This window comes from Calonectris borealis, chromosome 3 (assembly GCF_964195595.1).
Source record: "Calonectris borealis chromosome 3, bCalBor7.hap1.2, whole genome shotgun sequence".
Taxonomy (NCBI): Eukaryota; Metazoa; Chordata; class Aves; order Procellariiformes; family Procellariidae; genus Calonectris; species Calonectris borealis.
This window is the reverse complement of record NC_134314.1, coordinates 105,076,452-105,095,173: the sequence shown is the minus strand read 5'-3', so window position 1 is coordinate 105,095,173 and position 18,722 is coordinate 105,076,452. Positions and strand designations below refer to the sequence as shown.

The 18,722-nt window shown below is 36.4% G+C and overlaps 1 protein-coding gene across 1 annotated transcript in view; it reads left to right on the top strand.

The window, feature by feature from the left end:
- Positions 1 to 18,722, top strand: part of USH2A (usherin) — a 391,128-nt gene that overhangs the window by 68,498 nt on the left and 303,908 nt on the right. The window contains exons 13-16 of the mRNA XM_075147080.1: positions 2,109 to 2,750; positions 8,447 to 8,630; positions 13,788 to 13,951; positions 18,063 to 18,221. Of these exons, the coding sequence (XP_075003181.1) occupies positions 2,109 to 2,750; positions 8,447 to 8,630; positions 13,788 to 13,951; positions 18,063 to 18,221 (1,149 nt within the window). The remainder of the gene's footprint in view (positions 1 to 2,108; positions 2,751 to 8,446; positions 8,631 to 13,787; positions 13,952 to 18,062; positions 18,222 to 18,722) is intronic.

The following is an 18,722-nucleotide window of genomic DNA, read 5'->3' as shown; positions in this document are numbered from 1 at the left end:
GTGGAATGCCAAGTACCTGTGTTTTCCATACGATAAAAAGGGTGCTAAGAGTAAAAAATAACCTCTGTGCATCTTAAACTCACTCTCTATATTAGATAAAAAGGACTTCAGAGCATTCTTAATTATATATCTTTTGCCTGCATTTCACATTTGCATCTGTGAAAACCTTTCTTAACTCAGTGGGAGTTTGGTATACAGGAAATGCACAGTCTCGTTCTCACGTATTTGATTGTCTACATATTATTTTAAATGTTTTCTCCCTTTGATGAAAAGAGTAAGAATTATTTTTATTTCCACTGACATAGTAATACAAAAAAATGTGTAAATATATGTTTTCTGCAAATTTATCTGTAACTATGGTGGGGGGCTGTAGTTATGCAAGTGTTTGTTCGCAGGATAAAGACCTAATTCTTTCCAGACTGGATTATCTTTTTTGTTTTCCAAACCAATTGTAAATAAGCTTCTGTATATTGGAACGTGTGCAGCAAACTTTAACAAAGAGCTTTCCTCTTTGGATTTCTAAATTGGTTTTTAGAGCAATCTGTCTATTGCCATTTTATCTATTTAAACAAACATGGTAACAGAAAAATGCAACTATGGACTGCGGTGTTATGAAACATGAACTGTTAGAGTTAACACAACTGTTAAATCTTACTAATGATTCTATCACCAGTAAAATACATTAGCACCAATAATTTTATTAAAGTAGGTCATTCATCTAGAATAAAAAGGTAGAAGAATGTGAATTAAATGCCAAGCGTGCTAACTCCCCTGTACTTGTTAACATTGAATGTGATGCCCTGTAGGCCTTCCTCAGTATCGTTAGGAATAGATTACCTGTCAGGAATATGTATGGCATATTCAAATAAGCACTGCGCATATTTTTAAAACTGATATGATATGAATCCATGTAGACCAATTTTAATAGTTCAAAATGAGTCATAATTCTTGTTAACAATACAGTTATTTTTAAAATTTGCAGCAATAGTGGTCCTTTTTTATTTTCCTTATTGAAATTAAATGATATGCCTTAGGTGAGTCATTCATCACTGCTAAAGGAACTTGCCTTCTGTTGGAGTTTTTGAGTTTTTATCCATATGTAAAATGCATTTCCTACCATTTTTAGTTTTATTTTTCTACGTGTAAGTTGCTAGATGTATTTTTGTATGGTTTTGTATTTTTTAAATGATGACAATATTTTGCTAGAACATTGTATTTATATTTTTCTGTATGCAGCAATTAAATGATGCTTCATAGTGAAGGATTTTCCCATTGCAAGGGAAAATACATAACTGTGAATTTGCATTTTTCATATAATAATCTAGTTTGCTTTCTTGTAATGTACATTTTATAAACTAAAATACAAACGCCATCCCTTGGGGCAGGGATAAAGCAAGCGATGACTTTGAAAACAAAGCTAATAAAACTACAGGATGAAGTATGAAGAAAACAGGTTAGATTTTAATGTACTGCAGGAGTTAACTAAATCATACATTTAGATAAAAATATTTCATTTAGGATTATGGAAAACATTCTCTGCTTTCAGTAAGGGCTAACAATAACATAAATGTAATCAGTGTTAAAACTGAAGTACAGTGCTAAGTAAATCATTCATCATAATTAGTCTAACTTTTGTTGTCCTAGAGTACATTTAATGTTTTTAATATAATATGTAAATCTGTTATCAGAACAGATTGAGAGCCCAGTGCAATTCCCTGTCCATTGCATTTCTACGATATAGAATGAAGAGTTCATGTAAGCATTGACTGTGCAACAGGTGCTGTTCTGGGGGACAGAGAGATTAATTCTGGTTTGTCTTAGAAATGTTACAAAGAATCTTTTGCAGAAGTATCTTAAACTGTATTGAGAAGCCAGCAGAAACACATGGCTTCTGAAACAAATTGGAAAAGTAAACAGATTTTTAGGATGCCACTGTTATTCAATTGATTTGTGCAGCCCTGTCATTCCTGTTAATTATGCTGGTGAAGAATATTAGTCCTTTCCTTTCTCTTTTTTTTTTTTTTCAAGTGTAGTATACTTATCCTTTTTTAAAATTGAAATTAATAGCTTTTCAGCTTTTTTTTTTTAAATACCTTTTCTCTTTCCAGGTCTTAGGTGTGATAGTTGCCATTTTGGATTTAAAGCTCTCAGGTATTCTAATGAAGATGGATGTGAGCCTTGTTGGTGCAACAGCCATGGCTCAGTGAACCAATTCTGCAACCCTCTCTCCGGGCAGTGCAATTGTAAAGAACGAGTGAAAGGGCTTCACTGTGACGCTTGCATGGACAACTTTTACGGGCTGGATGTAACCGGTTGTAAGGCTTGTGAATGTAACGTTGCAGGGTCGTTCTCCGGAACTGTGTGCGATGCGAAGACAGGGCAATGTGCATGTAAACCAAATATTGGAGGAAGACAATGCGACGAATGCCTAGATGGCTACCACAAAGTACAGGAAAATCATTCCTTTGCGTGTCTGCCATGTAACTGTGATAAGGCAGGTACAGTAAATGGCTCTCTGCTTTGTGACAAATCAACAGGACAGTGTCCTTGCAAAGCCGGTGTAACTGGCCTTCGGTGCAGTCGGTGTATGCCTCACGCGTACAACCTCAGCCTGAGCAACCTCCTCGGCTGCCAGCGTTGTGCCTGCGACGCTCTGGGCACGTTGGCAGGAACGGTTTGTGACGACGTTTCTGGACAGTGTGTCTGTTTGCCTCAGCGTCAGGGGAGAAGGTGTAATGAGTGTAAACCAGGTAAGAGAATTGGAAGATAATCTGTTTGATGTAGTAAGTTTTGCTTTGTTGGACATCATCGTAGTTCCTACAGTTTTAATGTGTTTAGACAGCTTCATGTCTGACATGTCTCTGACTTATGTTATTAATTATTTTTCCATGTCTTCCTAACTGTGTGAGTGAGAAGGAAGTATTAACGTCCTGATCAGCATCAAATATTTATTCTATTGCCAGAGGTTGTATAATTTGTGTTATTACTGCAGTTTCAGCATGTCCAAAGTAAGGTTAGGCCTAGTTCTTCTAGATGTTGAGAACATATACAAATTGTCATGGCCCGTTCACTGAATAAGAGGTAAACTAGCATAGTTTGATGAGCAGCGGCTATCCTTGTAACGAAGAATGTGGATTTAGAAGGCAGAGTGCAAGCTCTTCGGGAAGGGCACTTTATGCGTAAAACTGAGCGTGGCGGGAGGTACGGAGAGGGTTGCTTAAACTCTGAGGGTGGCAAACATGCCAGTTAAAAAGCATTCACCTGCCTTGCTGTGTGGAGGATGTGTGGCTTTCACCAGGACTGCTTACAGTTCCGCCCTATAAGTAGGCGATACTGCAGTTGCTACATATCAGTTCAAGATTTTGTACCATATTACTGTAAACAGAGTTTAAATGTTCATTACAAGTGGGAAGCTCTGCAGTTATATTTTAATGTTTTTGTTTTAAAAAGTAGGTGGGTAAAGTGAAACTACAGGTAGTGTTAACCTACCTTTAGTAGTAATATTAAACAGATAGGTTTAGTTCAAGTTAAATACATATGCAATTTATTAAAGTAGCAGGTCACATTAAAAGGTACATTATAGCTCCATTGGTTTTAATATGCCATTCAATAATTTGAACAGAGGTTAAAAAAGCTGCTTAACCTTCATTAAGTATTTTTAAAAATACTTTCATTTAAATTATTTTAGGTACATATACTAATAAATAAGGCAGTGTTCTGTTTTTCTTAGTTCCTCCTCCAGTCCTATTTGACCTGCTAACCCTCTACAGCAGCCACTTAATCAGAGATCGGCAGAGGAGTGATGTCAAGGCTTCCCGAGTCAGTGACCGCCCTTGTCCTTGAAAAAGAAAGGCCAGGGTTTATGCAGAACTAAATGGTTTAAAAAGGTTTAATTGATGGTATGAACAGACTGGTTTGTAGAAAAGCTTACATGCACTCAAAGGAATACTTCCACAATAGTTCCTGTTAAAAAAAAAAATCTTGCTGTGAGAATTACTTTTAAATTTTCTGCGTAATAAATGTAAGCATGTATGTGCTGAATACTGAGCTCTCTTCTGCAGGTGAAAGTAAGTCCTTATCATTGTAAAAGCATTGTATTGCTTTTAGTGTAGCACAGAGTACTATGGTATTTTCACTTTCATCATCACTTTAGTGTTGATCCCAGTGTGTGCTCATTTAGACACTTAGCTGACTTTTATATGAATATTCTTTATTAGTATGTTCCAAAGGAGAGTTTTCTATAAAACAGGGGTGAGTATAACCTGCTAGTAATACTGGTATTAAGTTGTAGAAATATGGAAGAGTTTAATTGGTTTCAAGTACTCTAAACATGTCCTATGGTTTTGCCTTGGGACAAAGATAAGAAAACGTACTCCAAGTATGTATGTAGCCAACACAGCCTAATTAGAAGCACACAGTTAATTAGTTAAAACTGGCAGCCCTAAAAACATACTGACGACTTCTTAGGCTGTTGGGACATTTCAACTCTGTGGTCCAAGATTCCTTAGTAGAATACAGGTCATTTTTTTTTTTTATTATTATTCTGTGTAATTATAAGTCTGTTATAGTTAGTGGTATTAAAAATAATGTCCCATTGTAGCACATCTTCTGTGTGCTTTGATAAAATTTGAGAGGTTTCCAAAAGTTACCAAAATCTTAATGCAGGAAGAGTTGCCAGTGCAGAAAAATTCAAATTGGATGTGACTTTATTGTTGTATCATGAGATATTTTTTTTTTTTAAAAAAAAACAACTCTTTCTGGAGCATTCAGCCTTGTGTTTCATCTATTAGGCTGTATCCATGACCTGCTGTCTTCCAGTTTGTTCTCATACAAGTAACGTTTTTGGTAGATTTCTGTACATTTAAATTTTTTTTAAACTAGTGGTGTATGCAAAGAGAGGAACACTTGATTTTAACATGAAACCAAATGGAAGTTTGGTTTTACCTTGTATAAAAACTTGCTTTTGAGATTTCCTAGGTTGCAGTGGTAGAAAACAGATCTTTCCAGCCCCAAAATAGTTGTGAACAGTTTGTCCCTGCCTCATTCCAGGACTATGGTGCCACACCGACTGGGATTTGTGCCATACAAATCCTGCTCAACACAGGTCTTGGATCCTGTTACAAGAGCAGCAAAGCTGGGGGGGGAGTGGTGGAAAAAAAGACATTTCGTAAGTTCTTTACTCGGTGGCCACAGCTTTTCATGGAGCAATACGTAGTACAGAAAAGATGTAAGCCAGCATGTAGGATGTCTCGCTGGGCATCAATACAGGGGTTTTGTGTACATACTACCTCTCTTCTTGGCCAGGAAAACATGAAGTATGTTGTGACAATGTTGTCAGTGTTGTTAATTATGCATTTTGAAGCACAGACTGTGGTTAAGAAATGAGCATTACCGCCATAGTTGGTAAGCATGTAAAAGTGCCAAGGAATTGTTTGGGTGTTCCTTTATCCTGAGATATACAGTGGGAGAAATAATAAGACTATGATTAAATAAAGGAAGCTGAATACTTTGCTTTGACTTTCATTCTTTCTTTTGAAGAGTATGTTTGATTGACAAATGTGATCAGTTATGGTTGAATTAGAAAAAAAATCTGAAAAAGAATAAGCATAATACTAGTTATATACTTAGATCTTGTAGAGATTTGCAGTCGCTGTCTTAAAATTGGAAATTGGCTCTATTATACAACAGTGGATCCTTCATAAAGCAAGTTTTATGAGCGCTTCTAACCTTGCTATAAATTAAGCTTGCATTAAGTTGTTTCTTACTCTTTCCTGCCAAATTCTAGGTGGTGGAAGTAAATAATAATAATAACGGTTATGACAAATAGTATAAATTTTTAATCCAGTGTCTCTTCTCTTTTTGTCTACTTTTAATTGCATTAATTAATTTACTTATAAATTAGTTGAGAGAAGGACTTTCTCCCATCTTCCCATCTCTTACTTTTACTTTTAAAAAATTTTTACTTTACTTGCTACTTTTGAAAAAAATATTGCGGCAGTATCCAGAAACTTAGTTAAACTTTTAGAGCATTTCTAAAAGATTATTATCAAAAAATATCACACCAAATCCTTCACTGCTCTACAGTGGTATAGGCGATATGACATTAGGAAAGCCAGGATGTTTAACATTAATGTATAGATTCTTTATAATTATGAATTTCTCGGCTGTGAGAAAACCAATATATTCTATAGTGATCAATCCTGCTCAGCAGAAGTTAATTTCTGTACTAGAGATGTGCTCATTTACCCACTGTAGTCTTTTCTTAGGCATTAGTTTCATGTAAAATTTCTGATGGACAAGGATCTGTTGTAGCCTGAGTGCTTATCATTTATTGCAACTATAAACTGGGTCCTGAAGAAGTGCTTTGACCTTCTGCAGGAGTCCAGGCTTAAACTTGTTTCCTATCTTCCTGTTACATTCTTTGAGTGGAGTCGTTCATTGTGCTCAGGAGTGACATTGCTGGGAAATGGTCTCCGCTATTTATGCACAGGACGGGCACTGTACTGCGCAGACAACTGCAGTATGAGATAATACATGCTGCCTCACTAATAACTTCAAGCTATTCGGTCTCTGTGGTGGCTCAGTTCGGAGCCTCTCTGGAATAAAGTGCCAACAGCATGGTTTTTTATGATGCGAATGTATGTTAACTGGAGACCGATATCACTTCACTGTCCACTTGAGATTTATCTCACTGAGGACCAGAGGCTAAACTTGAACAAAGATTTGAGCAGTAAAATTCTAATGTTTTCAATTTGTTTAGTTCCTCTGCTATTTGGATATGAGCTCACAGCGCAACACTGCTGCGAAGACAGAGAATACCACCCTAGGGGTGTATATATAAAGCTATCTCGTGTAAGACAAAATAAATAATAAGGCCTTGGGTGATATGACATGTTACAATGCAATTTTGGGCTCTTTATTATAAAGCAGGACATCAGAAAGTTGTTGGAAAGCAAAAAAGATTCGGTAACCGAGAACATGACTAAGAAGAAACTGATTGAACTGGAGAGAAAGGGAAGGTGTCCGAGAAGTCTGTGCAAATACTGCGTATCTGAGTAATGGCTGAAATTCTTCTATTGAAGTTGTGCAATAATAATTAATAGTAACCAGCTGACAGAGATGGAAACTCTTATCACTGGCCCTGTCTTAGGATTGATGTTCAAAGATAGGTACTTGCAGTTGACAAGTGCCAGTTAACACTGCGTTACCATCATTATTTGCAGAACTCGTACATGTTGCTACGTTTTTAATCAACTGTATCACTCCAAAAAAACCCCAAAAAACCGCAGAGCAATTTGTGTGAAATACTTAGTAAAATCTCTGTTAATAATCAGGTAAAAATAGAAAATAATTTTGGAAAATTATGTAATTATGTTTCTTACTGGTATTCTGTTACTTGAATTGTCTTCTGATCAGGCATATAGAAAAGAAATTAGTAAGAATGGAAGAAGTCCATAGTTAGCAAAACATATTATGGAAGTGGTACAGTATCATTAAAAAAATGTACTTAAAAGCTGTGTTGTTTGAAATTTTAGATGAGGCTATCAATAACGGGTAAATTCTTCAATGACCAGATTAGAGGTGTATAAAGTCTATCTAACTGTATTTATCAGTAATGTGTTAGAGACTTGCATAGATAAAGATTGCTTGTGAGGGCAATAGAAGGACAGATAGTATAGTAGCACACCACATATACTGTGGGGAAGGTGAAATCAATGCTCCAGTTCATAATTGGAAATAATACAGGAACAGAAGGATGGGACTCAGAATGAAAGCTTTTTTATAGCAGATAAGTAACTTTTTTTCATCCGTTTATCAGTTTCTGTAAAAGTATTTGTGTGTAGGATACGAGCTAGATGTTGAGGAGGAGTAAAATACAAATTTTACATAGACCTGGGAATGCTCATCAAATGTAGGTTTTTCTAAGAAACATCCTCATGTTTCAAGGGTTAAGCCAAGCACTGGTTGAGAAAGATTGAGACGTTCTTAAGAAAATATGTGCATTTCTTAAGTTTTGCAACTGGCCATTGTCAAGAGATGAGATCCCAGACTAGAATGGCTGTCTGTCTGATCTTGTATGTTATTTTTTATGTTTCTACTGCTTGTGGTGCATTCATTAGTACCTCTCATGTCCTTGGGTCTTTACTTTCCCCACGGACACGTTAATGTACTCCCCCTATTTTGCATTTGCTCTTTCTAAACTAAACTCTGAAGAGAGAGAATAAAAAATCGGAGTTGGCAACTGGAGGATGAATAATAGCTTCACAAAGTGCCAATTTAGAAGCTCAGCTCTGCAGGAGGACTATATTGCTTTATTTGAGTTGATGTGTGTCTTACCCAAGCTTTAGTTCTGTTGTTTCATCCCCGATTATACACAAGTTAATAATAATCTTACTGTGTTCACTTTTTGCATATTGTCTATTCTCAAAATCCCTTTCTTTTCCAGGTTTTTATTTTTCTCCATCCAGTGTCACTGGCTGTCTGCCGTGCCTGTGCCACATAGCTGGTTCAGTGAATCAGATCTGTGATAAACTAACTGGCCAATGTGTTTGCCAAGATGCCTCTGTTACAGGACAGACGTGTGAACGTTGCAAAGAACTTTATTTTGGATTTGACTCTGTCACAGGGAGGTGAGTGTTTCTTTTTTACAGGTCACTTATAACCTCCTTGTTACATTTTTCTCGTAGTAGCTCATTCAAAGGTTTAGTGACAATGAAAAGATGTGCTCTAGTTACACGAATCCTTCTTTGAATTCATGTGTGCACTCCGATTTACGTGTGGTACGTTATACAACCCTCTGTGCTCCCATGAGCTAAAGGAAATAGAAGTTTTGCCACAGACTTAAGTAAAAACAACATGAAAACTGCATAAAGCTAATGCTATCTAATGTTATAGCTATTTGGTGATTGTTTCTCTACATTTCCTCTGCATCTTCAGTGAGATGTGTTGGTTTCTGAGGTGTTAATCATTGACTATTAAAATAGGAGTAATGTGCCATTCTTATAACCAGTGAACGCTTTTGAAGATTTCAGGAAGATGCTTTAATGGAGAGAAAAAAAAAAAAAAAATTAGATACCCCTGTCTTTCCAAATTTCTTTTAGCAGCAGCAGTTGAAATACAGCACTTTTCCTCTTAAAAATCTGTTTCTCTGAAGCAGTGTATTCTTTTTAAGCATTTAGTTATGTGCCACAGGGTAAATTGTTTATCTAGTGTAGCCTGGGGCCTCTAGATACACTGAAAGTATATGGATATATTCCCTGGAATGTAAGCGGAAAAACGTATCTATAGGTAGTGCATTGTTATTTCAACTATTGCTCTATCTTTCTTTTCCAGGATCATTTTTCTTGCTTAATCCCCACAATCTCAATTTGCTTTTAAATATTGTCCAGAAAGATTGCACAGCTCTAGTGCTATTATATTTTCATGCAGACCAATGGTGTTAAATTGTTTTGTTATATTTAGTATTTTTGCCTTTAAGAAAAACCCCACAGGCAGAAGCAAAATCTGTACAACATTCCCCTCCCCGTGCTCCTTTCCCCCAGCTAGTGTGGGGTAGACATGCTTTTAGGCAGTGATTATCAGTGTCATCTTGCATATACTTGACATTATTCTGCAGATTTTTCACTTTAACTTTTATGTTACTGTCACTCATTAGGAGATTTTAAAAATTATTTTTTACTGTTGCGGGTCACAGAGGCATCTGCTAATGGCCATAAAGTAATCTGTAGGAGTAAGGACTTCCTATTTTCACTTCCTGTCATTTCTAATGGTAAGGAATAAAATCTGTGTAATATTAAAGTTCCCTTTTAAATATATTTTCCTTATTATTAATGATCTTTTTTTTTTTTTTAGTTACTTGGAATAGATTCTTTTTTTTCCCCCCTGTCAGTTTTAGCAGGTGATGTAGAGTGTGTCTGTGTTAAGCAATAGCTCACCTGAACTCTAGATATTGGCCTCCAATTACTTGCATTTTGAGCTGTCTTCTGAAATTCAAAATGTGGAAATATCTAGAATTATCTAGATCCAGATCTTGTAAAGGTAGAAAGTTTTTACAGTTCTGGAATTTGAATCAGAGTTGGCTTTAATGCCTTAATACTACTTAATCCTCATGACAGTATTGAAGACTGCTCTGGTAGTACATTAACATGATTAACTTGGGTTGCATATGCTTGGCTTCCTTTTGGTTAGCATCTACTCGGGCAATGTACCTCTGTTCCTCAGGCAGAAACGTTTATCCACTGAAAATGATAATCCAGGTCTTTATTTGTTAATCTATTTTAATCCATTTCTTTAACTGTTAATATCGTCTTAAAAAGAGTAATGTGCTTTTTTTTTCTTTGTAAAGTTGCAAAGCCTTTTAACCATCCTTGCTCCAAGTGTCCTTTAAGGACTCTGTGTTACAGAATGAAAAGGATATGAGCTATCTATAGTGGCAAAGACATATCTGTCTTGGCACAACAGCAGAAAAGAAGCAAAAATTGCGACAGACAGAGACTGTGAGGCTTTAAAATTCTCCCACTCTCAGAAGAATGTATATGTGAGCTGATTTACCTTCTGATGTTTTTGAGATAAAACAGGAACTCCATATTTGTTAATGCATTTCAGCTTAAGAAGCAGGAAAATTTCCTCGGCAGTTAAAGAATTAGAGATACTGGATGTTTGCAGTGGTCTGAACAGATCTGTAATGGTTGTGGGCATTTGGTACACATTTGAAATGCTTTACCTCTGTATTGTTTACTATAATGAACTGGTCAATGAACATCACAAATTGTTTATCTATATATATATATCTTGACAGATTACTGTTTATGAAATCCATTTAGCAAGTGAGGTTTTCCCATAAAGATGAAAAATGAAGATTTTAAACAGATTGCTGGAGAGGCTCTAACTGCACCTAGAGAGTCAATGTAATAAAGGTTTCTCTATATTAATATTACAAAAACCATTTATCCTCACAAAATCAATATTGCAATTCATCTTGGCCTGACATTTCTCTTTCCATGTTTTAAAAGTCAGTTTTCCTTGATTATATATAATTCTGTTTTAATAAAACTCAAATACATTTGACTCAGAGTATCTTGAAGAAGGAGCATTTAACAAGAATGCTGAAAATATTTCTTACATGATTAAAAGTTTCAAAGAATTAGTTTTTTTAAAAATCCTTAATTGACCGAATCCTTAATCTTGACTGAAAAGCAGGAACTATGCGTAACAACAAAGCCAGTTCTAGTGTTCTGCAGTTTAAGAAAATTATGTATGTGATTACACAAATATAATGTGTAATCCTGTGGAACAGAGTATGATAACATGTATGCTGTTGTTGCAGGATCTGGAGCCTAATTCAGTATAGGTGGAGGTAGGGAGCCTACACTTTTCCTAGAAGAAAATGCAACTATTTCAAGCAGAAAGAAGCAGCCCCACCCTGCCAGGCACTGAAAACTATTACTGTGGCTGTACGTGTATGTGAGTTTCATTGTCTCATGTGTGAATGATAATGAAAACTGGAATACTCAGGGGCCCTTATTCACAGGAGGTGCAGTAATATACAGGAGCAGTAAGAGAAGCTTGGCTTTTACTGTTTAGCTATTGAGACGCTTTTGTTAACACCCCTCACAAACTATGTGTACTAAATATCATCATGTAATGAAATTACGAAATAATAAAGTACTGTCTTACCGAGCAAATAATTCTGTCTTCGTTTTTTTTCTCTAACTAAACCATTTTTTTCAGTCGTGACATTTAAATAGTCTAAACGAAACCTCTATTTGAAGGGGGATTTGGATGCACTGTCTACAGATGAAAAGACTTAATACAGTTTGAAAAAAATTGCCCTTTCTCTTGGCTATAAAAGAGAGCAAACTACAGTATAGTGGTTTCCAAGAGAGAATGTATTTTATTTATTCCCAAAAGACTATTAGTCCATAAAACAAATTTGCAGCTTATTTTGCAGCTTTAGCTTTTATCAGCCTTTTTAAGGGTGTTGAATGATTACCCAGGAGATCACACAGCACGAGCTGCTGTGGAGTAAAGAAACTCTAATACAGAGAGCTCTGTGATGGGCAGCAAATGTATGTGAAGAGTTTTCTTAAACTTGTTTAAAAATCTGTCACATTTAATGTCTATTTCACTGATTATTGACCTGAATTTTAGTGTCCTAATGTGAAAACAGTTTCCACTCTCCCCTCCTCTCTCCCTTGCCTTAAAAATCCGATACCTAAACCATAACTGAACTCACTTTTATTTCTGCCTTCATACAGATAGAAAGAGATAGACGAAGGTGATGGTGATGACTGGAAAAATGGTGAAGTAGCTTGTGTAAAGGCACCACCACCTATTTCCTCAGATCTGGTGAAACTGGCCAAGGAAAGATCAGCCAAATATAAATCAACAACTCTTGTCTGGTCTTAGGGTTAGCAGAGCAAAGGGACATGGCATGACTGTCTCTTCCTTGGACTTCTCCAAGGTCTTTTTGCTGTTTCATCATCTTGGGACCTGGCATCTGGAGTAATTTAAGATTCCCTCGAGGCTGGTGTTGCTTATGCCTGAGAGTGGGGCTTTTCCAGCTCAGGGCAAGGGGATTGATGTGTAGATTTCCCAGTATCTTTTAGCTGCACTGTACAGTCCCACATTTCTCCCAGTCCATGTGTTTTCAAAACTCTTTTAGTCTGCAGCAATTAAAATGTAGCGAAATTAGAATCTAAAGTACAAAGTTTTATTTGCCGTTGTTGACTCTCTGTTATGACTAATAATGGCAGTCTCTATTGCAATGAGTAGCATAACAGTATTTGCAGTAAGGAAAAAATTGCTTTGCTTAACTTCTGAGATGTTCTGAGTCTTTGAATATTTGCATAATCTGACATTGGTATCCCTGCTATAAATGAATGCCAGTGGGGAAATAGCATATGAAGTGAAAAACAAGTTGATCGCAAGAGTTTTCACATGGAAAAGCCAAAGCATAAATTAATCCTGAAAGTACTCTACTGATGCCAGAGAGACTTACAGAATTGAAATGTGGCATTTGTGTGATACCAATGCTTTTAATTTTTCTGTTCTTTTTAATTAAAAAATAATTTAAGTTACACATTTAATTAAATATTCTTTTTAGTTATTTTCAATTTTGTCCATCTGCAAAAGGCTGCAAAGAAAATGTGCTTTCTGTTATAACATTCATATTTCTGCTATTTTGTTTCCTTTCACTGTTTTAATCTGAGTTTTTTTTTCCTCCCAACTTTTGTCTACGTTCATTCTCCTTTATTCACAGCACATTTTTTTTTTTCAACTTCAAGTTGCCTTTGTGGACAAGAAATTATTAATTGATTTCTTTGTCAACAAAAGCCTAGTTTCCCATAAGTTGGAAGGTTGCATATTTTGTGCGGAAACCTATGAAACGGGTTACACATGTATCACTGAACTCTACAGCTCTGCAAGAAAGGTTGTGTGAGCAAGCGCTGCAGGACTGAGTGCATAATGTGGTTATTACCGAACATTATTATCCTTTTTGTGTATGGATCACTATATATAAAAGCTCTTCAATTCTAAGCAGTTTTTATCTAAATTAGAATATTATTCTGGCTTTGAGATTTTAATGTTTATTTTTATAATGGGCACCTTTTTTGTACGTTACTTCTTTTTATCAAGCTAATAGATTTTCTACCATGTCTCAGGCTACTGAACTGTTTATGATTTTTTAATTATGTCACCCAAGAATCTTTTAAACAAAACCCTACTGTGCTTAACTGGAGTGTTAATGTGTTTTGATCACTTCCTTGATTTGTTTTTGTTTATAGATGTCAGCACTGTAATTGTCATCCTGCAGGAGCCATTAGTGGGACTTGTCATCTTGTTACTGGGCAGTGTGTTTGTAAACAATTTGTAACTGGCTTGAAATGTGACAACTGTGTTCCTGATGCTAGTAATTTGGATGTCCACAACCTATTTGGCTGCAGTAAAAGTAAGTGGATGTTAGGTGTTAAAAGCATGTCTTTCAAATTAATGTTTTTTTAATTGATTTAGTGAGTATTAAATTAGGTCAGCAGTACTAAACTGGGTTGACTTTTCCCCCCCGCCATATTTCTGGTCCTTGAAGTTTGGGTGATTTTCACTGTGAGTATGTTAGGAGTGTTTTCCAGAGAGATGTACAGAACGCTTCGCGTCATACGCACAGCTCATGCTTGCAGTCTAAGCCGGGGGAGAAGTAATGGCCCATAGGTCCCTTGCACTTCCTACCATGTTCTTTGTAGTGACCAATGCAGAGTTCACCTTTTAGTCACACGAATACCACAGTATTTGTACGACGTACAGCTTAGCCCCCTTTCCTGCCATTGACAGGAGGCAGGAGGCCTGTCTTCAGAAGGTCTAAAGAACAGAAGGTCTGTTGAAGACCTGCTCCTGGTGATTAATTCAAAATCTGCTCCTCAGTGCAATGTAGCTTTGCCTTTCTCCTCCTGGGGCTTCTTTTCTGTCAGTTTGGGAAAATACGCGATGTGGTATAACAGAGCGTCATAAATCGGCGTGTGTGAGGTGGGGCTAGTGCTACGTTGACGGTCAGATCATGAATTGTAATGAAACACATTGCAATGGAACAGCTGCACTTCTGCCCTTGCAATAAGTCTGAATATGAAGAGATGGCACAATTTCAGCCTTCGTTTGTGTCATAAGTAGTCAAAATTAAATGTTCAGATTTGCTTACCAGTGCACAGTCTCTAAGCTGGCAGGGATTTTGAAGAAGGAGAGGAAAAATATTAATATATGTAATAAGAAATTTTTAAGTTGCCTTCAGTTCAACGTTCAGAAATGGGCTTTGAGGACGTCATACCATGCAATGCCAAACTGTGTGGGTAGGACCTCAGCTAATTCTGAAAAAGTTGTGTTACATTTTTGACACACCTTACTGCCGTACACAGTTAACAGCCCAGTCTTGGAAGTCATGTAGGCGGTTACTGAGGTACTCTGCAGATACTAATCGGTCATTTCTGTCAGCAGGCCTAATTAATAATGGCCAGACTGGTCCTACTGTGCGAGTTAGCTCAGGTAGGCATGTGTAATGCAACAACAGGACTGGACATTCCCAGGTGATCTCTGGAGTATGTTTGTGGAGCCTCCTTCAACAAAATATTTCTTTGTATATTTTGCATAGGTATTTATATGACATTCGTCATTGTGATATGCCCACACTGTAGATGTGCAAGAAGAGATGTACGTGCACAAAGGGTTTGTTTACAAGGACAGACAGCTCTCACTTTGATTCCAGTTTGTATTTCATTGTAAATTGGTTTAAATTTCAAATAATATGCATTGCAGAATGCACAGTACTATAAATGGAATAGAATGAAGAGACTGATTTGTTTCCAAAGATGATTTTTTTTTCTCCAAGTTTGGAAGTGCTTAGATACAGGTTTGTTTTGTTTTTCCCCATACTCTTCTGTAGAAGGCACAGTATCTATTCATTGTGCAGATAGTTGATCGGCTTGTTGTTTCTTTAAAAAATGTAGGATGTTTCAACTGAATGTATAATAATACATGGCACTTTTATGATGCTGTTCATCTTCAAAGTGCTTTACAAACATAAACCAACCTACTTATTTATGTTGGGATATACGTTGGATAAAGGTCAATGGCAATTCAACTATAAAATTGATTAATAATAATATGACATAGATAAATAATATCATAGATTTTAGTTAGAAAAAGATACATCAGGCAGTATTCTAAATGAAAAGCGGAGTCCTCTTCTGGGCATAAATGATATAGCAATTGCAGTCTTTTGGTTATTCATACCAAAATATTTTAACTTCTTGCACAGATATGGAGCTTTGCCTAGCTTGTTATTTGTGGTTATTTTCATTGCAGAACAGTATTTTGTTGACACATACCATTACTGGTTATAAGTCTTTGCCAAGGGAAGCAAACGTAAGTTGCCATCACTGTCCAACTAACATTCTTTAAGGAAAAGACCTATTTTCATTTTTCCTGCCCAACAATCTCTTAGATGCTCCATAAAACATCGGAAATACAGTACTTTGCTTACACATCTAAAATGCAAAACAGCAAACACGTGGGAGCAATCTGCAATAGTGTGAGACTGAGAATGGAGAATGAAGGTTATGCCGGTAAATTTCTGTGATTGCTCAGGTCTTGTAAACATGTATTATAGAAAGAAACTTTCAAAAATGCCAAAGGGATTTAGGAGCACTTATTTCCTTTGATTCTCAAACTTTACTCCTGTAGAGACTTTAGCATACATTCACTTCCTAACTCAGCTGAACTCAAAAACTCTAGATTGGCAGCAAAACAATCTGTGCTTTCTAATGGGAGATGATGATTATGTGTTCTGTTTAATCCAATGAATTCTAGAAGTATTTTCTGCTATTTCTTGGCTGAGGGACTGCAGTAGGAGCAGGGCTTTTCATTATCAGACTCTAAATAGCGAGCTTCAACTCACATTTTAGATTTGTATTAAAAACCCCTAGGTAATGTGACCCACTGATACTGGCGTAAGTCTCTACATCTATTATTTGTGTGGCTTGAGGTCCTCATGTTGCTTGCTGTCTGCAACTTCACTCTTTGCTTCTTGTCTTCTGTTAGCTTGACTGAACAGATTTTGATAACTTTTGGTGAATTGTGTATATTAAGCAAATATCCACATAATGGGGATGCTGATAGTTTAGAAACAGAAGGAGAAAAAAATTAAGGAAAAGCCACATGTTTATAATGTTGATAATTTCCTGTAATGCTTAATGTAAGGGGGAAAAGCTTATTGGGTGGTTCTGGATCCAGCTGCCGGTAGCTTATTCCATATGCCCATTTCCGTACTGCCCTCGGCTATTCTCATTCCTGGAGCAAAATGTTCTCCTCTAGATCCATGCCCTCCTGGTTTTCCCTCCCTTGGGAAAGAGTGTAGAGAATGGCACAGTCTGCCTTTAAGTCGAGCTACAGCAATTACTAGCTGCCAAAAGAGACCAGTCTTGTTCTGGGAGGGCATACCGAGGGATGGAGGGTAGTGCTGTCCTCAGTACAGTGGGCTGGGTGGAGATCTCGCAGCAGGATATGGACTCATGCTCTGACTTGAATAATAACATAAATACAGAATCATAGAATAATTTAAATTGGAAAAGACCTTTAAGGTCGTCGAGTCCAAGCATAAAACCATATGTTTATGTGCACGTGTGAGTATATATGTATATGTGTAGATCTATGCATATAGAGTTTAATTTCTGAGTAATAGCCATTATCTTAGAAAGGACCATGGTCATACAGTTGGATTACAAAAGAGACATAGGAGGGACTTTGACTGCTCTTTCTGAAAATGTGAGACTTTTGGCTTGTGAGCTTCAGGTTTGTTTCTCTCTTTATTGATACTAGTGCAATTAAGTAGCACATTTTCCAAAGTTAATGGAGGTGATAGCAGAGTAGTATTTTGGTAAATAAGAATCTCAAGCTGATTTCTTAAAATGTTAGACACCTCGCTGACATTGATTTAAGTTTCATTGGAAACAAATGGAAGTGAATTGCCTAAATAACCTTCAAAATTTGCCCCTTTATGTTTTTTGTCATTTAATTAAGCAGGCTTATTGTAACACTTCAGTAAAATTTGTAGTTGGACTTTTCATTTCTGTTCTAATAGAGGAATTTATGCCTGGCCTATGCTAAAATGGAATGAATCCTCTGGAAAAAATAAATTATAATTGAACTACAGACTTCAATAATGTGACCAGATAAACATGTTCCCTTTTTATAGAGGTCTTGAAATACATTTAAAGAAAAAAAAAAGTGTTTGGAAGACTGTGGTGTACTTGCTTTAATTGGGGGGGGGAAGGGGGATTAAGTTTATCTGTCATTTGTTTAAATGTATAAATGTGTTTCATGCACTTGGAAAAAAAGCTTTGTTGGAGAGCATTTGGATGGATCAGTTTAATCTATTAATGTCTTGCCTGAGTGACTGTATGTTTACTTGACGGTTTTTCTTTGAAGAAAACTTAGCAGTTTCTTCGCATTTTTATTTAAATTTGTGTGATTATTGGTTACCTTCATTTTTACATCCTCCGTTTTTGTGTATGTTTCAGCTCCATTCCAGCAACCACCTCCTACAGGAGAAGTTCTCAATTCCTCTGTTATCAGACTTTCGTGGAGTTCCCCCGATTCTCCAAATTCTAACAGGCTTACTTACCAGCTGTATAGGGATGAGGCTGAAATTTATACAACCGAAGACTACTACCCTTATAGTAAGTATTTATCGGAAGGTAACATCAAAGATTTTGTGTTTGTATAGGTACATATCTATATATATGTGCAATTTTTCTTAATTTTTTCTCCTTTCTGTCATTATCATTCGCTGTGATTTTGAATACATTATTCTGTTTTCCTGTAGTGAGTTACTGTTCTGTGTTGTTAACTTTGTTTGAAAGAAATGAATACTCCAGTCTAAAATCTGGCAAATTGAGTGACCCAAAATGGCTGATTATTTTTTACTTTTTTCCCTGAAAAACTTTAATTGAGGCACCAGAAGCATTCCCTGCAAATATACGCAGGCTCCAAAATCTAAAAGAGGCAAAGTCCCAGAGAAAGAATTAGGGTGAATGGAAGAGACCATAATGCGCTTAAACTCGCTTTTTTCATCCTCCTGATTTTAAACTGTTAACAGATCAGGAAAGCTTTTTCTGGTCTCTAACTTTTAGCACCTTCTGTTAAGCTATCAGTGTAGCTCCTGGTTTGCCTTTAGCAGC